At 38.0% G+C, this 27,462-nt stretch overlaps 1 protein-coding gene across 11 annotated transcripts in view; it reads left to right on the forward strand.

The window, feature by feature from the left end:
- The window catches only part of brd9 (bromodomain containing 9), a 48,239-nt gene that overhangs the window by 6,727 nt on the left and 14,050 nt on the right, over window positions 1-27,462 (forward strand). For 5 of the 11 annotated variants that reach the window (XM_066716031.1, XM_066716028.1, XM_066716027.1 and 2 more), the window contains 8 exons: window positions 1,675-1,725; window positions 12,862-12,994; window positions 13,406-13,463; window positions 18,027-18,171; window positions 18,883-18,993; window positions 19,288-19,472; window positions 20,382-20,514; window positions 27,194-27,269. In XM_066716031.1, coding sequence (XP_066572128.1) covers window positions 1,675-1,725; window positions 12,862-12,994; window positions 13,406-13,463; window positions 18,027-18,171; window positions 18,883-18,993; window positions 19,288-19,472; window positions 20,382-20,514; window positions 27,194-27,269 — 892 coding nt within the window. Of the gene's footprint in view, window positions 1-876; window positions 986-1,674; window positions 1,726-12,861; window positions 12,995-13,405; window positions 13,464-18,026; window positions 18,172-18,882; window positions 18,994-19,287; window positions 19,473-20,381; window positions 20,515-27,193; window positions 27,270-27,462 lie in introns of all 11 variants that reach the window. The other 6 variants (XM_066716033.1, XM_066716030.1, XM_066716036.1 and 3 more) reach the window with 3 other exon arrangements.

Genomic DNA, 27,462 nt, shown 5'->3' on the forward strand with positions numbered 1-27,462 from the left:
GGCACTGCTCATCACCTGGCCAATACCATCCCTACAGTGAAGCATGGTGGTGGCAGCATCATGCTGTAGGGATGTTTTTCAGCGGCAGGAACTGGGAGACTAGTCAGGATCGAGGGAAAGATGAATGCAACAATGTACAGAGACATCCTTGATGAAAACCTGCTCCCAGAGCTCTCTGGACCTCAGTCGGAGGCGAAGGTTCATCTTCCAACAGGACAAGGACCCTAAGCACACAGCCAAGATAACAAAGGAGTGGCTACAGGACAACTCTGTGAATGTCCTTGAGTGGCCCAGCCAGAGCCCAGACTTGAACCCAATTGAACATCTCTGGAGAGATCTGAAAATGGCTGTGCACTGACGCTCCCCATCCAACCTGATGGAGCTTGAGAGGTCCTGCAAAGAAGAATGGGATAAACTGCCCAAAAATAGGTTTGCCAAGCTTGTAGCATCATACTCAAAAAGACTTGAGGCTGTAATTGGTGCCAAAGGTGCTTCAACAAAGTATTGAGCAAAGGCTGTGAATACTTATGTACATGTGTTTTTTTTGTTTTTTATTTTTAATACATTTGCAAAGATTTCAAACTTCTTTCACGTTGTCATTATGGCGTATTGTTTGTAGAATTTTGAGGAAAATAATGAATTTAATCCATTTTGGAATAAGGCTGTAACATAACAACAAAATGTGGAAAAAGTGAAGCGCTGTGAATACTTTCCGGATGCACTGTAGAATTCTATATCTATGGTTTTGTCAATGCTGTTCACAGCTTCATTGTGTAATGAAAGTTGACATTGGCCTCCTCTAACAAGGGGGCAGTAGTAGTTTTAATTCAGCTTAACACGTCCCTCTTGATTTCTGCATAATCTTTTGTCTCACAGCCACAGCTCGCCTCCCGCAGCAGCTTCTCAGAACTGTACGATTCTGCACAGATTGCTGTGGGTGGGGCTTCACAGCAAAGTGACCCCAGTGAATCTGTCCCGAAGAAAGGTGTGTCGTTGATAGTGTGGACATGAGTTGGTTTCAAGACTGACACAGAACAGGGAAATGTAATTCAATGTCAGTTGTGTCCTATTAATTTTGCTTTACGAACAGTATAAAATGGCCATAAAAAAAATACCGTCATACCGTCAAAAATGTGAAAAATACCATGATACTGTATTTTGGCCATATCGCCCAGCCCTATCTTGGGGGTACTCATTTGTCATCATTTTAGTATAATGCTTTAATGGGAGATAAAGGGGGGATAAATACATAAATAAGTATACAGAAAGCGCTATCTGTGTCTGTTCCCTTTCACATCATAGAATTAATGCAGAGCCCTAAAACATATTAATAAACCATGAAACCTTCTGGAAGGGCACATTGGGGGGAGGGGGGGGTGCCTCTCCCCCAATTTACTACAGTATATAAGACAACACTTCTGCAAACAAATGGCAGGTTTTGTTACTTAAAATGTAGACAATGAGAATTTAAGTGACACAGGTGAAACCGATCCAGAACAGAGCTTTAAGAAGTGTTTGTGCACACCTGAAAAAGGGAATAAACAAGAAGGTAAAAACAGTGATATTGATTTTGCTAGCTGTAGACCTTTAAAGTCTGATATTAGTAATAGTAATGTTTACCATATCAAAGCACAACATGTGATCTGCCATGTTTGTTATTATTTTTTTCTTCAGGAGGAAAAGAAGAAGAAGCGAGAGAGAGAGCAATGTGATGCAGAGGCAGAGGTAAATGTCTCCAAAATGCTGAACATTGATGTTGAGTTTCTGCCTCAGCTTTGGCAGTAAGGAATGCTGTGTATAAAGGGTTGAAGTCCCACCAGATGTGATTGTACTCCAAAATTGATGTCTCTGGGATATGGCTAGTGGGATATAGATGTCATAGCTAGATCTGTTTGTGCAAGCAATGTGGGAGACTGGCTTTATTACTTGCAAATATTTCTGACATGTGGTGGTTCTTTTTTATTAAAAACATGTTATGGTGCTAATTTTGTTGCATAGAGATAAGCGTCCAATTTGCTCAACTCATGTGCCTTGTGACATGCACTGTGACATGGTAATTAAGTGCCATGGTGTCAGCTGTGTGGACCTATTTCAAAGTATCTCATCAGGACAACAGAATGGCCATTTGTAATACATGTTCCACTGCAGTATCAAGAGCTCTGGAAGGTATTTTAACATATCAGACCTTATCCATCATCTAAAAGTACCACAAACCAAGGAGCATGCAGAGTTTCTCAAAACCTGAGCAGCAGCTACAAATAATCTTCCCACTCCTACCAACCCAAGTATTTGAACATGTCGAAAATTAAGTTGGGACAGGGACAGTGCCAGAGCTAAAGGTATCAATGAGAAAACTGAGCTCTATGCTTACTTTTTTCCTGAGGAGCACTGTGCCCCTAAATGTTTCAAAATGTAGGGGCACAAAAAAAAAAATAATAATAATAATTTTAAAAAAGAGTGGCACATCATCATGAATGGTTCGTATTTAATGCTCAAATGAAAAACAAATGCAACAATGTTCAAGACATATAAATACAGTGCTGTGCACAGCCTCGTGGGGGGGCAGTGGCTCAAACCCCAAAAAGTTGTTCTGGTGGGGCAGCTAGAGACGTGTGGTCCAGGGGGTGAGTGCCAGCGAAGTGAGGTCCGTAGGGGCAGTCTGGACACGTCCTGGGTAGACCCAACTAATCATAAGAAAGTTTACAAACGAGAGGAGGCCATTCGACCCATCATGCTCGTTTGGTATCCATTAGTGTCTAAGTGATCCAAGGATACTATCCAGTCTATTTTTAAATGTTCCCAAATGTTCAGCTTCAACCACAACGCTGTGTAGTTCATTCCAGATTGTGACAACTCTCTGTGTGAAGAAGTGTCTCCTGTTTTCCCGTCTTGAATGACTTAAAGCCCAATTTCCATTTGTGTCCCTGTGTATGTGTGTGTCCCTGCTGATCTGGAAAAGCTCCTCTGGTTTGATGTGGTCGATGCCTTTCATGATTTTGAAGACTTGAATCAAGTCCCCACGTAGTCTCCTCTAATCGACAATGAATTACATTTAAAGATTTTAATAATCAACTATCGATTAGTTGTTATAGCCCTACTGTCGCTGAGTTATTGTATCTGTAAATTTGTTGTAATCATGAGACTGCTAACGGCAGCTAGTAGGTGAATGGCTTTCATGCCAAATTAACTGCTGCAACACTGGGCCATAAACGTAATTCACGGGACTTGTAGTTTTCATTGCCTTCTCAGTTAATTGTGGACAATCCACGACCGAACTACACTTCCCACATTTGCTACTGTAATAATGATTTGTATACACTCACCTAAAGGATTATTAGGAACACCATACTAATACTGTGTTTGACCCCGTTTCGCCTTCAGAACTGCCTTAATTCTACGTGGCATTAATTCAACAAGGTGCTGAAAGCATTCTTTAGAAATGTTGGCCCATATTGATAGGATAGCATCTTGCAGTTGATGGAGATTTGTGGGATGCACATCCAGGGCACGAAGCTCCCGTTCCACCACATCCCAAAGATGCTCTATTGGGTTGAGATCTGGTGACTGTGGGGGCCAGTTTAGTACAGTGAACTCATTGTCATGTTCAAGAAACCAATTTGAAATGATTTGACCTTTGTGACATGGTGCATTATCCTGCTGGAAGTAGCCATCAGAGGATGGGTACATGGTGGTCATAAAGGGATGGACATGGTCAGAAACAATGCTCAGGTAGGCCGTGGCATTTAAACGATGCCCAATTGGCACTAAGGGGCCTAAAGTGTGCCAAGAAAACATCCCCCACACCATTACACCACAACCACCAGCCTGCACAGTGGTAACAAGGCATGATGGATCCATGTTCTCATTCTGTTTACGCCAAATTCTGACTCTACCATCTGAATGTCTCAAGAGAAATCGAGACTCATCAGACCAGGCAACATTTTTCCAGTCTTCAACTGTCCAATTTTGGTGAGCTTGTGCAAATTGTAGCCTATTTTTCCTATTTGTAGTGGAGATGAGTGGTACCCGGTGGGGTCTTCTGCTGTTGTAGCCCATCCGCCTCAAGGTTGTACGTGTTGTGGCTTCACAAATGCTTTGCTGCATACCTCGGTTGTAACGAGTGGTTATTTGAGTCAAAGTTGCTCTTCTATCAGCTTGAATCAGTCGGCCCATTCTCCTCTGACCTCTAGCATCAACAAGGCATTTTCGCCCACAGGACTGCCGCATACTGGATGTTTTTCCCTTTTCACACCATTCTTTGTAAACCCTAGAAATGGTTGTGCGTGAATATCCCAGTAACTGAGCAGATTGTGAAATACTCAGACCGGCCCGTCTGGCACCAACAACCATGCCACGCTCAAAATTGCTTAAATCACCTTTCTTTCCCATTCAGACATTCAGTTTGGAGTTCAGGAGATTGTCTTGACCAGGACCACACCCCTAAATGCATTGAAGCAACTGCCATGTGATTGGTTGGTTAGATAATTGCATTAATGAGAAATTGAACAGGTGTTCCTAATAATCCTTTAGGTGAGTGTAAAATATCATTATTATCATAATCATTTAAATGCAGTATTTCCTTATAGAGTTCAAAAATTGTATTGGCACTGTGTGCCCAAATTGTATTTCACATTCGCACATTATTTTTACTTGCAAATGCACACATACACAAGCTCCTGGCCCTTAGTTTTACAATGAACATGTGCAGCTCCGAAGTCAGCCATGAGAGTATGCTAATGCCGGGGTCACACTACACGATTTTGAGTCCGATTTGGCCCTCACGACAGATCGGCATTGATCGTGACGACAAGCAGCCTGGTCCAGGCGCGTCCCCGCTGCCGATGGTCGTGTAGTGTGAGACGGGCTGCGATGCGATTGCTTGCCCTCCGATCTGATCGTAAGCTTGTCGTAGCCCCTACGATTTTATTAAACATGTTTAAAATTTACGACTCGATCGGCACCGATCGTGGAGAGTGACGTGATCAGCAGCCAATGAGAGCCGAGCTGACTGAAGCAGAGAAAAGAAACGGAAGAATAAACATGACAGGAGAATAAGATTTTCATATGTATTTATTAAAATACTTCAAATACCAATGGTTGTTTCGGGGCATGATATTTTTAAATACTATATGCTTTTTGTGTTCGTCTGCACAGACAGACACAAACAACAACAGCGGCTTGTGGTCGCGTTCTTTCCGCAGTTTTGCACAGATCTGCAGAAATCCACTGATCCCATTGGTGGAGCAGCACAGATCTGTGCTACACAAACGTGACCTGTACATGTGCACATCTGTGTTTGTTGACCTTTTCTCTGTGTGGATCACGCGTGTTTCTGTGAGATTTGGAGGCTGTGACGCAGATCGCCACGACAAGGATGTTGGATCAGTCGTGTAGTGTGTGTTCCCCTGTACTTAAGCGATCGTGTAGTGTGCGCTCCTTCACAACGCAAAAGACACAAATTTGGTGCAAAATAGTCATTAAGTGTGAGCTGCCCACTGTTCACAAAATCAGGTCGGATTGTAGAAATCGTGTAGTGTGACCCTGGCATTAGTCTCACATCCCAATACATAGAAAAGGATTTCATGTTGAAAAACATGTGAGGGATAATGCAAGGAACATTGCTAAATTGATGGAGGACAGGGGTCTAGCTAGCTTACTGTGCATGGCACATACACTCCAGCTGAGTGTCAAAGAAGGTGTGTTATTATTATTATTATTATTATTATTATTATTAGGGGGCCAAGCAACGAAGTTGCTGGAACCCTATCATTTCTGTTTTTTGTTCTTGTTTTTTTTTCTTCCGCCAAAACTTCTAATGCCCCTAAAACGCTCATACATACATTAAAACTCACGAAACTCGCAAGTGTTGTAGATACCACTTATACCTACAAATGCATTGAAAACTACACGTGTCGGTCACATGGTGCTGCCGCCATGTTGCGATTAGTGGCTAAATTGTGAAATGCTACATAAATCTTCTTCTCCAAAACCAACACACACATGCATATCCCACTTCATACACATTCATACCTTATGCCCTACTATTACGCTTGTTCATCAGAAGTTGCTCGGTCTCACGCTTTGTCCGCCATGCTGCGTTTTCTGATTCAAGCTTTGGTGCCTTCTACTCCATGCCACTTATACCCACTGTGCCACAAATTGGCATGTATGACACTAGTGCAGAGTACTACCAAGGTTGTTAAAGGCGAGTTGCCCCAGTGAAAAACATGGGTGCTGTGGGCCAATGAAAAAAAGCATACACGCCGCTTCAGACAAGTTACACATTTCCTGCACACTGGAATGAAGTACACACATGAAAATCTGCTCTTATGTGTATGCCTACAACTTGAACATAAAACAAGACAATGGAGTTTGTAGGGTACACTGTTAAGCTGCAAATGTTGGATTTGACGTGTCATTGTGTGAATATTAAAATGGCTACTGCTACAGAACACTATAGCCCAGTGCCCTAAAACTTTGCATATCTTTAATAGATACTGCTATATATTAAATCTACAAGAGGCATTTGACTCTGCACTTATGCAAAATACAAGTATTTATAAACACATGAAATTTTACCTCACAAAAATCCCATATGCCATATTCAAAACTCATCAACATGACAATGTTATGCTTGATTGTGGTGAGTTTTGTCAACATTGGTAACACGGCATGGTGGCAAATTGCATTATAAGATGTCACTTATAGCAGCAATTATCTTCAGAACTATAAAGCCTAATGTACTTAATTTTTCAGTGATTAACACTAGTAGAAACATCTATCAAAGTTGATGAAGCCAAGTTGATAGAACACAAACCATAGCTGCTGTACACTAATGAAAATGACAGCTTTACATTTCAACCTGATACTGTAATTCCTTATCTAGTCCTACACCTTCATCATGTGGCCAAACCTGTAAATTGCATTCTGCATCTTTAATGATACAATAATGAAATCTACACTTATATGCTAGAATTAAGTGAAAAATACAATTGTACCTTACATCATTGAAGAAAGCAATGAGGAAATTGATACTACAGTCCACTGACTTAGAATACATACTTCAAATGAAAAAAATGAAAACTACAAATCTATACTACAGTGGATTGAAATTGAAAATCACACATTTAATAACGCATGCATTTAAACTACAAATGCCTGGACAAATCTGAAACCTACTGATACAACATGGATGCCTTAAAAGTTGCATGCAACTTCTAGTTAGGGGGTCAAGCAACGAAGTTGCTGGAACCCTATTGTTTTTGTTAGGATTTTTATTATTATTATATATATTTTTTTTTTCTTCTGCCAAAACTTCTAATGCCCCTAAAACGCTCATACATACATTTAAAACTCACGAAACTCGCAAGTGTTGTAGAAATCACTTATGCCTACAAATGCATTGAAAACTACACATGCTGGTGTCATGGTGCTACCGCCATATTGCGATTAGACGCGAAATTGTGAAATGCTACAGAAATATTATTCTCCAAAACCAACACACACATGTATATGCCACTTCATATACATTCATACCTTATGCCCTACTATTACGCTTGTTCATCAGAAGTTGCTCGGTCTCACGCTTTGTCCGCCATGCTGCATTTTCTGATTCAAGCTTTGGTGCCTTCTACTCCATGCCACTTATACCCACTGTGCCACAAATTGGTATGCATGACACTAGTACAGAGTACTATCAAGGTTGTTAAAGGCGAGTTGCCCCAGTGAAAAACATGGGTGCTGTGGGCCAATGAAAAAAACATACGCGCCGATTCAGACAGGTTACACATTTCCTGCAGACTGGAATGCAGTACACACATAAAACTCTGCACATATGTTTAAGTCTATACCTTGAACATGCAACTAGGAAATGATGTTTCTGGGGTATACGGTTAAGCCATAATGTTGGATTTAACATGAATCCGTGTGTGACTATGAAAATGGCTACTACTCTGGAACGATAAAGCCCAGTGCCCTGAAGCTTTGCATATCTTACATAGACACTGCTATCTATCAAATGTGCAAGAGGCAACTGACTGCGTGCAAAAACATGGCAGCCACAAGCAAATGACTGTGCATTTATGCAAAGTACGCGTATATATAAACGAAGTTGCTGGAACCCTATCATTTCTGTTTTTTGTTGTTGTTTTTTTTCTTCCGCCAAAATTTCTAATGCCCCTAAAACGCTCATACATACATTAAAACTCACGAAACTCGCAAGTGTTGTAGATACCACTTATACCTACAAATGCATTGAAAACTGCACATGCTGGTGTAATGGTGCTGCCGCCATATTGCGATACCTGCGAAATTGTGAAATGCCACAAAAATCTTCTTCTCCAAAACCAAATGGCACATGCATATGCCACTTCATACACATGCATACCTTATGCCCCACTATTACGCTTGTCCATCAGAAGTTCCTCGGGGGCACACTTTGTCCGCCATTCTACAAGCCGTAATGTTGGATGTAACATGAATCCGCGTTCGAAAATGAAAACGGCTACTGCTCCAGAACTCTAAAGTCCAGTGCCCTGAAACTTTGCATGTCTTTCATAGACACTGCTATCTATCACGTCTGCAAGAGGCAAGTGACTGTGTGCAACAACATGACAGCCACAAGAAAATGACTGTGCACAAAAGCAAAATACGCGTATTTATAAAAGCATGAAATTGACCCCAGAAAAACCTATAAGCAAAATTCAAAAACTCACCAAATTGTGTTACAATATGTCACTTATGACAGCAAATATCTTCAGAACTATAGCCTAATGTACTTAAATTGTCAGTGATTAAACTAGTAGAAAGATCTGTCAAAGTTGATGAAGCCAAGTTGATAGGACACAAAACCTGGCTGCTGTACACCAACCAAAATGACAGCTTCACATGTCAGCCACATCATGACATTCCTTATGTAGACCTCTACCTCCATCATGTGGGCAAACTTGGGAATGGCATTCTGCATCTTGAATGACACAATGAAAACTTCACATATATGCTAGAATTAAGTGAAAAATACAATGGTACCTTACAAAATTGATGCACGCAATCAAGAAATTAATATTATAATATTATACACTGACATTGAAATACACAATTCAAGTGACAAAAGATTGAAAACCTCAAATCTATACTACATTGGATTAGAATTGAAAATTACATATTTAATAACACATGCATTTAAACTGCAAATTCCTGCTCAAATCTGAAACCTACTAATACAACATGGAAGCCTTAAAAGTTGCATGCAACTTTTAGTTATTATAATTTTTCTGCCGTTTTTTTTTAAAAGCCTATCAAAACCAAACCGCTTGACAAAAAGTCATGAAACTTCATACAGTGATAGATGGCTATGTAGTGCTATGTGATATGCAATATGGGGGCCATATGTCACATGGTCTGGTGGCCATAGTGGCTTAAGTGACATATTTTGGACAATCTTGAAAAATCTTCGTCTCCGATTTTGTGTAATGGGACAGTTGTGAAACTTGGTGTGTGATGTTATGTTATGTTATGGCCTATATTCAGATGTGTTCAAGACAAGTCGATAAATCACATGGTTTGGCAGCCATATAGGATTGGCCAAAAATCTTCAAAGATCTTCTTCTCCGAAACGGTTGGTCCAATTGATATGAAATTTTCTACACGTGACCTTGGCTACCTCCTCTATCAGATTTGTTCAAGGCAAGTTGATGGCGAAAACGAGATGGCCACCATGAGCCAATCAAATTTCAGAGATGGTCAAGTTGCAAATAAATGCATATGGTGCAGTATGGAACTATGTTAGAATGTATTGGACTGATTGTTACTTGACAGGATTTATCCCATAAGCAATGTGGTGGTCACTGGTCATTATTATTATTATTATACTTATTTTTACTTCCCTTCCACCAGAATATGTTCAAATGCCTATAACTTTTTAACCGCACCATACAAAGTCAACAAACTTGGCATGTTTGTAGGGGCTATGACATGGTCACTCAATCACAAAATGGCGGCATAATGTGACATGATTTGGTAGCCATCTTGATTGTAGTCCAAACAAAAAATTACAGTTTTCAAACATATTTTTCCAGGAACGGTAATGAGTTGAGCTATGAGACTTAATGTAAATGGGGCGCTTATGTTAATACTTGATTTTGGCTATTTCCAATAATTTATAAGTCACACGGTGTGGCAACCATCTTGGATTATGCTGAAAACACTTCAGCCTCGATTTCTCATAAACCCTTAAACTGCAACTCACTCACTTGCAACAGTATTAGAGTGGAAACTATTGCTTTAAACACACAGACACTTCTGCATGGAAATACAAATACTAGTGTAAACTGAGATGTGTTTGTATTGAGGGTTGTTTAAGCTGTAGAGAAACCATGAAGGAAAGTGAGCGAGAAACCGAAAGTGAAAGCACAAAATATTCTTTAATGTGATTCTCAACACACAGTAATGCAAGGTATTCAAGTAAATACATGAAAATGAACAATCGTACAACAACAATGATGTTTGCTGAATCTGTTGTGGTTGGTTATTGTTTTCAAATTAAAGTAATTTCAAACTGAGATCACAACGAGTGCGTGACTTCCTGTTTATATCATGTTACTAATGCAAGACGGGGGGCATAAATTTGTGCTCTTCCCTCTCAATGAAATCGTAACTTATGGTGACATGTTATATACTCAGTTGTGCAGAATCGCTTGGTCTTTGCTGTAGAATTGAAAGGGTGAACATAAGATGTTTCCTGTGTGAGCTACACCCAAAAAAACGGACCTACTAATTGAGGCGCTTAATTGACCACGAAAACCGATTTTCTTGACTGGAATCACCTGGAAGCCTCAATAGTATTATTATAATTTTTCTGCTGTTATTTTCAAAAGCTTATACAAACAATACACTTCATACAGTGATACACAGCTGTGTAGAGCGATGCCATATGTCACATGGGCTGGTGGCCAGATTGGTTTAAGTGACACATTTTGGACAATTTTCAAACGTCTTCATCTCTGAAACCGCAGGTAAGATTGATGTGGAATTTTGTACACATGCCCATCCTCCATTTGTTAAAGGCAATATGATTGATGAAATTAGATGGTTGCCATGAGCCAATCAAATTTCAGCAATGCTTAAATTGCTTAAAGTGTCATAAAGAGCAGGTTTGAAGTACATTATAATGTGTTAGACTGTGTTAGTACTGTGTAGATGTGTACTGCATTGCTGCTTGCAGCTATTTTTATTATTATTGATTTATTAGCAGTCGCCCTTATCTAGGGTGACTTACAAAATATAAGAGCAATAATAATACAGTACAATTCAAACATAATACAATTACAAGTTAAAAAATATAGCTGCAAGCAGCAATGCAGGGGGCCAAGAACACATCTACACAGCACCATTAAGTCTAACACATTCTAATGTTTATGACACCTTATGGAATTTAACCATTGCTGAAATGTGATTGGCCCATGGTGGCAATCTCGTTTCATTAATTACATTGCCTTTAACATATCTGATGAAGGACCTAGCCAAGGACTTGTGTACAAAATTCCACATCAGTCGTACCTGCGGATTCATAGAAGATGATGTTTGAACATTGTCCAAAATGTGTCACTTAAACCAGTCTGGCCACCAGCCCATATGACTTTCATATTACATATGTCATCGCTCTACATAGCCTTCTATCACTGTACACACTTTTTAGTTTTTTAAAAGGCTTTTGAAAATAAAGGTGGAAAAATTATGATAATAAATATAGCTGCAAGCAGCAATGTAGGGGGCCAAGCATATGTGGGGGGATATGACATATTTAACAGACTTTAGGGTTTCAGCCATGATGAGATTCAAACCCAGGTCTTACACACCACAGTGCAGTGATCTAACCACAATGCCAAATGGCCCGGGCTTCATAATATGTCTTCAGAACTGCTACAATATGATAATGCTAGTACATGAATATTGAAACTAATAGAGCTATAAGCAGCCAAACACATCTGTAGGGATATATTGTGTTTAACATACTTTTCAGTTCTGGCCATGGTGGGGCTCAAACCCAGGTCTTCTGTGCCATAGTAAATTGACCTTACTGTCTGAGCCATATGCAACTTAAACAATGTATCACAAAACTATCCTATGCATGTGAGAAGGGAGTACTTAGATCATAACTTCATTGTTTGTAATATGAGTGTGATATATGTGAGTGTGATATAATATGTGTAATATTGTGGTGGCATAGTGTGTAATATGAATATTATAACATGAGTGTGATATGTTATTCATATATATTACAATACTTTTTTTCTACTCTGCAATATACTAAATTAACTAAAGTATTTTTTATTCTTACAATGAATACATAGACACTTACAATTTTGTACTATTTCAATATTTGTAAAGATTACTATTAGTTAAATTTGTATTGGTAGTACAGCTCCCTCTCTTTTTCAGGTCCACATGAATGTATAACATGTATCGCTTCATAAATGTACTCTATTATAAATCCAAGCCTTAACAGCAAGCTCCCCAATGGTGCAGTGGGTAAAGACACGAAATGCAAGACTAAGAGATGCTCTCGTATCACACCTGCATGTGTCTGAGTTTCTGTGATCAAAAAGCTTGGCTTGATGGTTGAGTTTCAGAGTATGTGGTCTGATGCTGTTTTGAAGGCAAAGGGTGGTCACAGCAAATATGGATTTGATGTAGATTTTTCTTCTGTTCACTCACTTTGCATTTAGTTAATTGAGAAATATAATCTATTAACATGTCTATTTTTGAAAGCATTCTTACTTTACAGCATTTTTTCACATCTGCCTAAAACTTTTGCACAGTACTGTATATGTTTTTTTTTTAATGCACAAAAATGTTTTTTAGGAAGAGAAGAAGAGGAAACGAGAGAGAGAAGTTTGTGACATTGAAGGAGCTGTAGATGATTTGGATCCAGGAGTTAAAGTGGAAGTGGAACAACAAGCAGACAGGCCAGTGAGAGCTTGCAGGACTCAGCAAGGTAGGCACCAGATTCTCCATGGACTCACCTCCCTCCAACATGAAAGAATTATATTTATGTTTCTTTTTTGTTCATCGCAAATCCTGGAATTTCTGAATCTGTAGTTCAGCATTGCACCAAACTATTGACTATTCAGAGAGTGATTAGTGTTTTCTGGGATGGTTATAAAATGACACTGATTAAGGTGATTGCTAGTCATATATGTAATGCAGTATAACATACATCAGGCATAATTCTGTGAGTTGGCATGTCTGTTTTTTGTGTTCAACCCTAACTAAAGGCATAATATATATTTGTATAGTATTGTAAAAGTTTTAAGTGCTAGGTTAAAAATATATTTGTATTAAAATTGCAATATTTCATCTTCACATTTCTACTTTGTTTCACTTTTATGTGCATGTTTCTCTGCAGAAAATGAGTGTACACCTCGACAGCAACTATTGGAACACTTCCTTCGTCAGCTCCAGAGGTAAAACCTTTATTTTGGGGAGTTGATTCACAAAGTTCATGTGACCTTCCTCCTAACATTATAAATCTCTTTTTACATGTATGCTTAAGTTTTTATGTGTTTTATTCAGGGGTGTAAGTTAAGGTCGCCTGCCTGCCCCTGGCGAGTATTTTGAAAGCAGGGCGAGTGACAAATATTAATTACTTGCCCACCTGGTGAGCAGCATTTAATAAAAAAAAATAAAAAATAAAAACATTTCAAACATTTTTTTTCTCGTGTAACTTAATTGTATCACAATGCCGTGAGTTTTACTGAGACTGTTGCGTCTTTGGTATTTTATTTAATGCTGAACTGACTTCAGTGATGTGAGACCACCTTAAGTTTTCAACATCTGTTTGCATATTTGTTTGATTTGATATTATTTAGTTTTTTGGTGCACTGAAGAGTGCCAGGCTGTTAACGACAAATAAACATTTATCAGATCAACTTTCAGACATGTTCGCAGAAGTCAGATGGCAGGATTGTAAAATTATTAAGCTTCGTCTTTTATTTTAGTAACAATAAGAACTAAAACATTATTTCCATTGATTTTGTTTGAATAGATTATAATTATAATATTATTAGAATTATAATATTTTGTTAATTGGATTACATACTGTACCACTAGCACAGGGGTTCCCAAACTATGGGGAGCACAACCCTGGGGGGGCGCAAGACCCTTTATGGGGGGTCACGGGGAAAGAACTGAATGGGTAAAAAGTCAAGAGGAGACACAAGAAATCCATGAGGGGATCTGACAACTGTTGATTGCTGCGTCGCTGAAATCACATTGGATAAACAGGTCGATGCAAATGATATCAATCTCTGTGAAACGACTTTTTCTACACTTACACACATTAAAAACAAACTGTACTGTCGCAATTCACAAGAGTGGAAATTGGGTTTCAGTTATTGGATTCTTCCATATTTAGTCCTGGTCAATCAGAATAGAGGATTGTCAGGGAGCAGTGTCTGTGAAAGCCGCTAATTGGTAGTTTCAGATTAAAATACAGAGCAGTTTATATGAAGTGATAATTACGGTAAAATAAATACATAAGAATAACTTGCAGCTCCAAAATGTCATCTAGTGGCGGGAAACGAGCTCACCGGGACTCTCTGCTGCAATATTTTGGAAACGCATTAACAAAAAATACATTAAATGCAAATAATGCAATGTGACAATTTTTGCAATTGCAAGAAGTTCTGAACTTTGTTTTAAAATACTCATCTAACAACTTTATTAAATAAATTCAGAAACATACCTATGTGTTCAAGTTCCAGTGAAAACAAAATATATAGCAATAGCTGGCTGTGTGTGTTTTAATACCATTAGTTTGTTTGTTGCTCCTCTTTCCTTTTCTGTCATTGCTAGTTTCGCAGAAGGGTGTTTGGCTTTTAGGTGGGTTAACATACCAGCTATAGATTTGTGGTATATTAATTGCACTGCACATATTATACACTTAACAGTGTTTTAATTTACTTTGTCAAAGTATTTCCATGCAGAAATTCTCTTAAGAGGAAGCCATTGGTCGAGTTCTTGTAGCGCAGATCTGCAGAACTCCACCGATCCCATTGGCGGAGTCGCGCACATCTGTCATTGTCAGCCAGTCACAGACAAGAAATAACAAATCCCACCCTCCCGTCAGTCTTCATTACAGCTACATAGAGAGCCAATCAACCGTACAGGCTTTAAAATAAAATCAATATTAATATTATTTTAACTATCGAATGTTAGATTCACTTGCCGATAGTGGCCATCTTTAACGAATAGTTGAATTTTTGACTATTTTGTCTCATCCTATATACTATATATTAAATAACTAGTAAAATTGTATAAAATGGAAAGAGTGCATTACTGTATCTTCTGTAACTATGTTGATTCAGGCTCATCCGTACTAGATGGAGTAAGAATAGGTTCATGCATAGAGAGATTCGAATGTAAATGGCCAAATAAAATTGTGAAAAGTGAAATGCAAACAAGTTTTAAAGTATATTATTTGTTGGTAAATGTTAGGGCTTTCCAAAAAAATAAATGGTAATATAAATATGAACGTGTGGGACATGGGGGAGGGGGGGGGGCATGAGAGCTGTGACCTAAATGTTTTTTGGGGGGCACCACCCAGAAAGTTTGGGAACCACTCCACTATCGGGATATGGGAATGACACAGAATTTTGAGCAAACTGCCTTGATTATTATTGAAAGAACAGCGGCAATGATGAGGATAAGATGTGCACATTAGTACAGTAGTTAGTGTTTTAGTTTTCTGTAGTTTAACTCTGAGCATGTTATTAAATCAGCTACTGTACCTACAGCACAAGAGCACAGTGTTCAGTTATACAGCACCGTTGCAGTTACAGGCCAGAAGTACTAAAGAAATATTGTTTAGGTTGAGTATACCTCAAAATAATGCATTTGGAATGCAAAGGAAAGCACTAAAATCCACCAAAACAAAAAGAAAGAAAACATAAAAATCCCCTTACAATTTCAGATCATGTCGAAATCCCACACCAGCCAGCTTAACCCTGCTCTGGTACCATGAAAAAAGTTACATTGACAGTACCATTGGGGTGGGGTCACACAGACCCCATGGTACCATAACAATATTTGTATGATTGTAAAAAAAAAAAAAAAAAAAAAAACACAAATTATACCAATTATTGCCCCTTTTTCATGGGTTATAAGTGTAGCTTAATGTGTAAAGTATGGAGACTAGACCCCTCATTTTATATTTGTGAATTTTGCACTCAACATTATTTGTTATTTCTCTTAATTGTATATTGTGCAGTTTGCTTCCTCAATTGGTATGTCAGCATAAGAATGTTATTTTGCAACCTACAAAAATATAGGCATTTTGACTGTTAAACAAAATGGTAAAACATGTCATGAGTTGTTGTGTCAATGCAAAATATTAAAATGAGTAAAAGTATTTCAAAATTACCAGGAACTCAGTTTGTTTTATTACTGTTCTGGTGGTATCCTGGCAGTATCATGATACAAAAATTTGTAATGGTATCTTCAAGCTAAATTTTGGTATTGCACACCACGTGAGTCAACTCAATTGTGATCGAAAGAAAGGACCAGGAATTTCCTTGCATCTGGCAAAAACAAAGGGAGGACTGGCTACGATATGATGGGGAAAGTAATGTGGTATTCTGCGTGTACAGCACACAGTTCTATACCAATACACAAGCCATTTCAAATTGGTAACAATTTCAATATACCTTTCTTTTACAAATGCACTAGTGAGAATGTAATTATTTTCTTCATGTAGCTTTTGTTACAATGTGGTGATAATATTTTGGACTTTTTTTTTTTCAGAAATCCTTAAATTCCAGTCCTAGTTTTATTATATATGACCCTAAATATTACATTCCTTAAAGTTGCAGAATGTTTTACCATGATTAGTGCCACACTCATTTATATGAAATCTTTGACATTTTTGACATTAAGGCTGTATTTAGCATTGTTAATTCACATCCATTTCTCATTTTAATAACAGAGATGATGACAAATCACACATTTTATGAATAATTCTTTCCCATTAGAATGACACTTTAATCTGAAATCAGGTATTACAGAGCAAACAATTAAACCTGGGACACATTATTATTATTATTATTATTATTATTATTATTATTATTATTATTATTATTATTATTGATCTTATTATTGTGATCACCTGTTTATCATAGTTGCTTATGGGTTTTGTATCCAATGTCACTTTCAGATTAGGAAAGGTAAGTTGATCATCTCCCGTTTCCTCACCCATTGTAGTTTATACTTTAGCTTATATGAACTCTATATTTGCAGATTGGCCGGGAGATATGTTTTACTGTGTTCAAAATAGGACATAAAGCACATGTATACAAAAATATGTACACACACACAAAAGAGCTCCTTATCTCCTGATTGAAGTTTAAAGTGTCATTTTAATGGAAATGTATTATTCAGAAAACTGGGGTTATTGGATCTCTGTGATTTAATTGAAAAACAGATGTGGATTAACAATGCTAATTAGAGCTTTCAAGGCTGGTAGAATGTATGTTGTTTTCACTCCCAAATTGATTTGGACAGTTTTTGCATTTGTAGGATAATTTGAGGGACAGAGCAACAAATTGTCCATGGAAGTAAAATTAAATTTAATGGTGGCCTAAAATAGTATTATTTAAATATAGACAGTGTTTAGATGGCCATTGATATTACACTAGTATTCTGAATATTGTAGATGTATATTCCACTACATAAACAACATTCAGAATATGAAACTATGTATTCTGAATATTGAGGGTGGGATATTCCTGCAGTATTTGGAATACTAAAGGAATTCTGCAATAACGTATTGCATTGAATTTATGTCCCACAGATGTATACAAATATTAAATTTAATATCTGTGCTTCACGTGCTTACTTAATTACAATAAACAGAATATTAATCTTCCCATAAACACATGATATCAAGATTTCACATGAACATGTAAACCAAGCATTCAGAATATATATTCCAATGTCTTTTATTGCCTTTGCTTTGCATTACCTTTTCTTAGGAAGGATCCACATGGTTTCTTTGCATTTCCAGTAACTGATGCCATTGCACCTGGTTATTCCATGATTATTAAACATCCTATGGACTTCAGCACAATGAAGTACAAGATCACGACCAACGACTATAAAACCGTTACAGAATTCAAGGTAATTCAAATATGATAAACGTGTTTTGGGGATGTCAGAAGAGAAGGGGTAACTCATGGAACAACTTCTGTTCATGTATTATGAGCCACCAACTATGCAGGATACAGCCAATAACCTAGATATAGCTAGTCTCTAACCCTAGTTATGCTATTGCTCTCTTTCGCTATGCATTCCCAGCATTCCCAGCTTGGCACACAACTCACCGTTAGTAGGGTTCAGTCAGTAAAAAGTAGGTTTAGATCATCGCACACCAGGAACTCCGGTACTTCACATGACCTTGCATGAATTGTTAGTAGTTCCAGCTACATCAAATACAAATAGCTGATTTGTGATAATACTGTGATTGCAATGTCAAAACATTTTAAAGGCTTTGACCTTGGTTTTCAGAGGATTCATGTTTTGTCTAGAAAATATATTCATTAAAAAATAATAAATAAATGTCAATTGCAATGATGCCACAGTATATTAAAAATTAATTTGAAAGTTTCACTGTCAGATAATTTATTTTTCATGCTTTCAGGGAGAATCATAATGTAACCTGCTGTGAGTTACATTTCCTGCTATCATTGTCAGAAAATGTCAGGAGAGAGTACTATGGCACATTACCATTGAATTTTGTGTATATTAAATATATGAATTGTGTGTGTGTGTGTAAATGGGATGCTGCTGTATTGACCACTCACTTCCTGTTCTTTCTCTCCTATTTTTCAGGCTGATTTCAAACTCATGTGTGATAATGCGATGGTGTATAACAGACCAGAAACGGTATATTACAAGGCGGCAAAGAAGTTGCTTCACACGGGATTTAAGATGATGAGCAAAGTAAGGGGTTTCACACAAAGACCATTCCTTACCAAACAACATAATTTTCCTCATGATTCGTTCGTTGCTTAGATTAGTTCTTACTTTGCTATTTCTTTCTTTTGACAAAACTCTACCTCTAAACCCACTTTTCACTCGTTACATTTATTTTATTTTCAGTGTATGTTTCTTGGCATGCCATTATGAAGCCCAGTGCTCCAGGAGAGTAATGTTTAATCCATTTCGCCCCATGGTCATAAATTGCAGCCATTGGGAGAAGTAAAGGCCCTGCGCTTCTGTTATTTCTGATTCTAGGAGCGGCTTTTAGCTTTGAAGCGCAGCATGTCGTTCATGCAGGACATGGATTTTTCTCAGCAGGCTGCTATTTTAGGAGATGAAGATATAGCAACAGAAGAGCCGGTACCAGAGGTCATCCCTGTACCTGTCGAATCCACAAAGAAATCAAAGAAACCTGTGAAAGATATGAAAGAAGTCATAAGGTAAAACAACTGAATGCCACAAGGCCACTTGTCATGCAGTGGTGTGACCCAAGATATTCCATAAATGTAGCCTATGCAGCCAGACCTTGGATTCAAAAGTACCATCACACCTCAGAAAAGTGATTTACTGGTTGCTTAAATAATCTAATGTTTAGCATTCAAGAAACAATTACAATGGGGAATTTTATGAGTATGAAATTGCTTTATTATTAATGTTTTGTAAAGGGCAATTTCTGTAGAAATTATACAAATTGGAGAGGTTATTTAAGGGTGACCTACAAACAAAAAAGTGTGTGTATGTGTATATATATATACACACATACATACACGCACATGCACACACACACATACACTACTGGTCAAAAGTTTTAGAACACCCCCATGTTTCCAGTTTTTATTGAAATGTAAACAGTTCAAGTCCAGTGAATAACCTGAACTGGGTAAAAAAAAACGTGTTTTGTTCAGAATAACCTAACAATTAATCCAGTATATATTCCATCTTGACATTTTGAGCTCTCTACGGGTGTGTGTTGCTTCTACCAAAACGTGGATGGCCTTGTTTTGATCAGTAGACTGTTTGATTCCAGCATGTCATAATTGTCAATATTTTCTGAGATTTTGTATTCCTACTCAGACCAATTTCATAATGATGGGGGTGGGGGGGAAGAGATAAAAAACTAATTTGTCACACCAGAGAATGCTTAACATTCTTTCATGGGATACGAAACATTTGGCAAACTACACAACAGTGATTCCTAGCTCCAACCTGTTGTAAATGTCATGAATTTCTACATGAAGAACATTCAATTATATTTGTCAATTTTGTTCTGATTGTTTTGCTATCAAACAGTTGATAAATACAGCATCAGTGAAATTATATATTGTCTGTGTGCTTTTGTTTCTTTCTAGTTATCTGTATGAACCTGAAGGCAATGCTTGCAGCTTAACAGACAGCACAGCAGAAGAACATGTCTTAGCCTTGGTGGAACATGCTGCCGATGAAGCTAGAGACAGAATTAACAGATACATGCCTAATTCCAAGGTATGGTCTGTCATGTTCTAGAGGGACAAATTGCTGGGAGCTGACAGATACAATGGCTTAACATTTAGCAATTTGTTCCCGTTTTCACTACTTTTACATTTTAGCTTTTACAATATGCATTTACTATGAACCACAATGTGTTTGGTAGCTATGGATTCATAACAACCTCACCTACAAGTTATATGCATGTACGATGTACTTATAAGACATAAGACAAGTATTTGAGTGGAAAATGCAATAATGTAAAATAAAATAAAAAAAACAGTTTTTTAGGGGGCCAAGCAACGAAGTTGCTGGACACCAATTGTAATTGTTAGGATTATTATTATTATTATTGGGGCCAAGCAACAAAGTTGCTGGAACCCTATTGTAATTGTTAGGATTATTATTATTAAGTTTCCATGCATACATTATATATTTTTTCCTTACAACAAAAATTCAAATCGCCCATTCAAAATGCTCATAGATATGTGAAAACTCACAAAACTTGCAAGTGTTGTAGAAACCACAAATACCTACAAATACAGTGAAAACTACATGTGCTGGTCACATGGTGCAGCTGCTATATTGTGTTTAGCGGTGACATTGTGAAATCCTACAAAAATCTTCTACTCCAAAACCAATTGACACATGCATATGCTACTTCATACTCATACACACCTTATCCCCACTATTATGCGTGTTCATCAGAAGTTGATCAGTAGAACAGTTTGGCCACAATGTTGCGTCATCCTATGACACTTCCGGTGTCTTCTAATCCAAAAAACAAAATGTCCACTGTGACACAAATTGGCATGCATGACACTAGTACAGAGTACTACCAAGGTTGCTAAAGGCGAGTTGCCCCAGTGAAAGACGTGGCAGCCGTAGCTCATTGAAAAACAACATATGTGCCATGTCAGACACGTTACACATTTTCTGCACAATGGAATACTTTCACTTTTTTAACATGGCGGCCTAATGTCACATGGTTTGGCAGCCATCTTGAATGTAGTAAAAAATAAAATATTTTTTTAAGTTAAGTTTTCAAACATCGTTTTATCAGGAACGTAGGGCTGGGCGATAAATCTATATCAATAATTATCATGGTAATTACTTCTCTCGATAATGATATAAAGACATTTAGATAAATTTTCGATAATTTGGAAGTTCATTTGTTGTGGAGGAGCAGAGCGATTGTGGGTTTGGTTTGTTTAGTTTTAAAAACAAAGACCGAAAACAACACTACGAGCGACAGAGCCTGATTTGGAAAGGACTTAAGTGTCTATTTTATTCTTTATGCTTTACATGATTGGAGACCGTGTAATAAATACACTTTTCTATTAAGAGATATTTAGAAGAGCTAAACGTGTATAGACAACATTATATGCAGACACGCATTACGTTACTGTAAGAAAACTTCCGTGTGCAACAATAAAATATTTGCCATTTATTATTATTGTTATTATTGTAATCATCGAGATATGTGCTAGTAGATATGTATTTTAAATGGCACAACTTGACTCCCCTAACTTATTACTCTTACTACAGATTTGTAAATGTAAACGACACTTTTTGCTGTATTATTTTTAATTTACTTAGCAGACGCCCTTAACCAGGGCAAGTTACAGTTACTAAATACACACGCTCCATGATTAATCATCCAGCTACAATATAGCAGGTTATAATTGAACTAAAGTGTGCATGTTTCAGTCATGGCGTTTATGGACGCATTTATTAAACCAGTCCTTAATGTTTTAGAGGGAAAATCTGCCCAGATCTGCTGTATTCTGGGGGGGTGTTTGCCTTCATACTGATTGTCTCTGCGGGGCTGTTACACAACAGACCTACAAACTATTCACAGGACAACAGCCAAACACCGTCCAGCTGTTCATAAAATATTAATAAAATCTGCTGCTACCGCTCCGATTATTATCCTTCAGTTTATTTTTAACTAGTCACGGCACTGCACTGGGTCCTGTGAAATCTGTGTTGGGCAAGTTTTCAAAACACTCGGATATTAACTGTAAGCAGTCATTGTTTCTTTACGTGGATTTCACTCCATGCTGCTAATAAACTAATTTGTGGGGGGGAAGCAATAAAAAAGGCAAATGGAATGTAATGGAATATATTGTCAAAAGTGTAGAATTGAGAACAAGGGCAGTAATGTTAAGACTGTACAGTGCACTAATTAGAGCTCATATGGAATACTGTGTACAGTTCTGGGCTCCAAACAAGACATCGCTGCTCTAGAGGCCGTTCAGAGGGGAGCAACCACACTTATTCTAGGTCTGAAGGGAATGTCCTACCCGGAGAGACTAAGGGAACTTAATCTTTTCACCCTGGAACAGAGGAGACAACATGGGGACTTGATTCAAGTCTTCAAAATCATGAAGGGCTTCCACCACATCAGACCTTTTCAAAGCTTGAAGGAACACACGCACCCGGGGACATTGGGCTTCAAGGCATTCAAGACGGAAAACAAGAGACACTTCTTCACACAGAGTTGTCACAATCTGGAACAAACTCCCAAGCAATGTGGTTGAAGCTGAAGATTTGGGAACATTTAAAAGTAGACTGGATAGTATCCTTGGATCACTTAGTTATTAATGGACACCAAACGAGCACGATGGGTCTAATGGCCTCCTCTCGTTTGTAAACTTTCTTATGTTCATATTAATAAAACACGATGGCCAATAACATTTCAGCATTGGGTAACATTGCAGCTATATTTTTATTATTGGTGATTTCACACCACACACAGTAGTAGTGAACAGTTTTTATATTAAGGACATGCTATTAATACTGAAATAATGTACCTTTTTTGAAACCAGTTCAGGGTACACATTGTTGTACTATTGTCCCTGAGATATTCAGGTCCCTCAAACATGCCATTGAGCAAAGCAGGGCCTCTTCAGGAAGTTGCAGAGTGGCACCTGGCATGCCAGGGGGTCTTATTATATATTTTGCTGACCTTACAGTACCCACAGTACCTCCTCATATCGCCAGGCCTATGTTGAGGGTTTGCTGTGTCCAGAGGGACAAATGGCACAGGTGTGTGATTGTTTTGCCTTGTGATCCAAATTTAGTCTGGCTTTTTTTTGTGACCCCGTTCACAGTTGAGGTTCTAGGAGGCCTAAGTGCGTTCACATATGCAGCTGAAAAGGAGGCCTAAACGAAATGCACGAAGGGAATTAAACAAATTAAAAAAAGTTTGTTGTCATTTTTAAAGTCTGAACTTTGCATTTTTATTTTCCTTTTAACTTGGTCGGGCGAGTCGGGAATCGAAAGAAGCCTTCTGTGATCAGTTCTACAGTTATATCCTCATAGACAGCTGCACTCGTACACTTCCTTCGTTTTCTTTTTTAACTTTATCTTCCATCCACATTGTAAACAGTGCTTAATTTCTGCATCATCCCAGTTACCTCCAAAGCCGGCAGTACAATAACATTTCGGATTGCATAGTAAACAGCTGGTCTCGTTTTAAAATGCATTGATTTGAATGGAAACCTGCTTTGTTTTAATGCAAAATTCAGATAAGGGAATAAAGTTACCTGGTCCCGTTCACCATTTCACAATGCATTTTACACCTGGAAATTGCATGCTGTTAAATTTCAGACTTCAATCATACTTAGTAGAAGAAGAAAAAACAATAGCAAATTTTCCAGAGCACACACTTTTATTGACTGAGTAGTTTGAACTGTTTACATTATAACTCATTACTTATCCTATACTTTTATATATATATACTTTTATATAAGATGTGAGCTAGCGAAATATATCAGTACATTTTAGGCTATAGATCGATATAACATTCAAACAATATAGAGAAAATACTGTTTGTCTTGTGAAGTCGTGTAAGCTTTTTTGCTGCCTGTATTTACGTCTACGTTGGTGAGAAGCGGCGTCTCCTTTGAATCTGACACGTGAGTCTCTGGGGGCGTGGCTTGAGTTGCATCACGCACTGACACTTTCCACCCAGCCCAAGGCCCGGCGGGTTCATATTCACATTTAGGTTGCCTTTCGGCCGCCTCAAAAGATTTAGGCCGGGTCAAAAAGCTGGACTAGTTTTCACCCGGCCCTGGGTTGGCCTAAATCCCATATGTGAATGGGATCCATGTCTTTGTTCTGTCCCATTGCACCCCAGGGGGCCTGGCAGGGGTAAATGTGGGCAGTGTGGGTGCCTAATCTGGATCAGTTTCTGTTGTCCATTGCTGGAAAAAAAATCTTTTTACTTTATTGCACATTTTCCATGCATTATACATGCATATATATTTTAGCTGAAGTTGTTCTGAATCCATAGATGCCAAAAACATTGTGAATCATAGCAAATACATATTGTTATAAGCTACAATGTAAAAGTCTGCTTCTCTCTCTTTCTCTCCTCTCCTTTCCACCACTTCTCTCTGCAGCAGCACCTAATCTGACACCTGCCTGAGAGTTCCAGGGCTTCAGAGAGTCCTTTGGATTGGCTAGATATTCAAAGAGTCATGAAAGAATTCAAAGATAGGCCATTGTAAATATAGTATTTCTAAATGCAGGAATAAGTGTAAGGAGTTTGATTCATATGCAGTTTACTTCTTTATATTCCTTTAATTCTCCCAATTATCATTTGACAAGTTAAAAACACTGCATGTAAACTCCCCCATTGTCAAAATATCCAATGGGGTAGTTTACATGCAATGTTTTTAACTCGTAAAATGGTGATCGGGAGAATCAGGTTTGGTCAGGTCCCAAACAGCCACAGTGAAAGCCAAAATACTCAAATAAATGACATAAAAATTATGAAAACACAGAAAAAACATGCCCTTTTCCACATGGAAACCTGCAGTTCACGTACAAATGCTACCGAGATAATTGTATATATCCTTTAATGACCGCAAATAAATGTGCAAGATAACTGGTTTCAATGTAAAGTAAATTGCTGATGGATGTATTATGGTTAACAATAGTACATTTCAGGACAATGGTAATTTCTATTTTTTTCCTATTATCATTATGCTCTAGGCCTATATATTGTTGTGGGTGTGTTGTGCACTGTTCAGTACTGTACATCGTGTTGTAATCCAAACTTTATAAAACACGTATATCCGCAGCTTGCTAGCTCCATCATTTTTTCTTTCTTCAAGTGTCTTAAATTCCCAGAATGTGTTGCATGATTGACTAAGAAAGACCAGTCTAAACCATTTTAATTGAGTGTCTATTGTTAGTATGACTTTGTATCATTATAAAGACTTAAACTATGTTTGTGCAACCAGCCCCTGGTTTTCTTGGTTATAATCTGGTTTAATCTGGTATAATCTGGTATAACCAGATTCTTGGTTATAATCTGGTTTCTTCCGGGGAATGCAGAGTTTAGATGGGAAGTCCTAACATAGCATTTTATTAATTTTGATGCTTTACTAACCCCAGCTGCTTCATTCTTCTTCTTAGCGTTTGCATTGCGTGCCGAGCCAATGAACAGTATTGTCTTCAGCGAGGTGCAAAACCGAAAGGCCACCATTAAAACATGTTAGTGGACAATCGTTAGTCTGTGGTGCTGCACAGCTGCAGTTTGGGTAATTGGTCTTACCCCAGAGAAGGAGGTTGTCCGCACAGTGACCCTGTCCATCCTAAAATGGTTCAGTGTTGACCACAGGCGATGCTGTAGATTGAAGCCAGGGGGGTAGACAGACTCCTCAGCTATGAGAGAGCAGTTCACAGTATCTGTTGTCGACCACTCAGCGATCCATGCCGAATTTGCTCTCATGTCCTATGGTGGCTGGTCTAGCCAGATTGGCAGATCTTGAAAACAGGCAATCTTTTGGGTGTGACATGATGTCTGCATAAATTGGCACTCTATAATTCGACCGGACCTTAGCCAACAGCTTAGTAGTTGCTACCTGTCGACAGAGGTGTGGTGGTGGAATGTTGCTAAGTAGTGACAGCCATGGTAGTGGAGTAGAGCGCAGCGTTCCAGTAATGCTGCTCATAGACGTGTTGAATTGCACGTCAACCAGCTTCGTACGGGTCGATCTGAAACAGACTGGAGCACAGTACTCCGCTGGGCAAGTGCAGTTGTCTTGAGTGTCTGGTCACTTGCACCCCACTTTGTACCTGCTAGTTTACTAAGTAGGTTGTTTCGAGTGCTGACTTTGCTGCTTCATTAATTACTTTGCAAAGATTTACCTTCCTTTTTGAGCATAATTATACAACAAACATGTTTTTCTTATTCAGTTGTTGTTAAATATTTCAATATAATTTAATTTACTCAGTTGTTTATTCTAAGGTGATGGCTAAAGAGAGAACATTTTTACATTTTCTGCATAGGCTCAGTTGACTGTATTTCCAAACAATAGATGATTTTATTAAAAAAATATTTGTGACTTCCTGTATTAGAAACCTGCCTTCAAATGACCTTTAGTTTTATTGAAGTCTGATTAACACTGTATAACAATTCTAAAAACCATTGCAGGACAAATGTATTACATTTTTTCTTACATAATAGCTTGCTGTAGCTTGATGTTATTGCACAAAAAAGCAGAGTGGTTGGCAGTCCAAATGCATAGGTTCTAGCATAAAAATTAGCAAGCAAAAGGTACAACTCTTGCTTCAGCAGAGATGACCAAATAGGTAGTGGAGAGAAGCTCAGATGCAACTAACTGTTTTTGCTGTAGTGGTAGATAATGTAATTGAAATGCACATGTGTTTGTGGTTTTAGATTGGATATCTGAAAAAGGATGCTGATGGATCTGTTGTGTACACAGTAGTCAACCAGTCGGATCCAGAGGCAGAGGGTATGGATTGAAATGTTGAAAAATCTCAGAATTATTAACCAGTTGTGTGCTATTAGAACAAAACAGAGAGGACAAGATTAATAATTTATCATGATTTTTTTTTTACCTTAACATTTATCATGATTTCTTCAAATTATTTTAGTTAATTTACTAAGGTTTTAGTTAATTTACCTGACTTGGATAATACATAGAT

Source organism: Amia ocellicauda, chromosome 10 (assembly GCF_036373705.1).
Source record: "Amia ocellicauda isolate fAmiCal2 chromosome 10, fAmiCal2.hap1, whole genome shotgun sequence".
In the NCBI taxonomy this organism is placed as follows: Eukaryota; Metazoa; Chordata; class Actinopteri; order Amiiformes; family Amiidae; genus Amia; species Amia ocellicauda.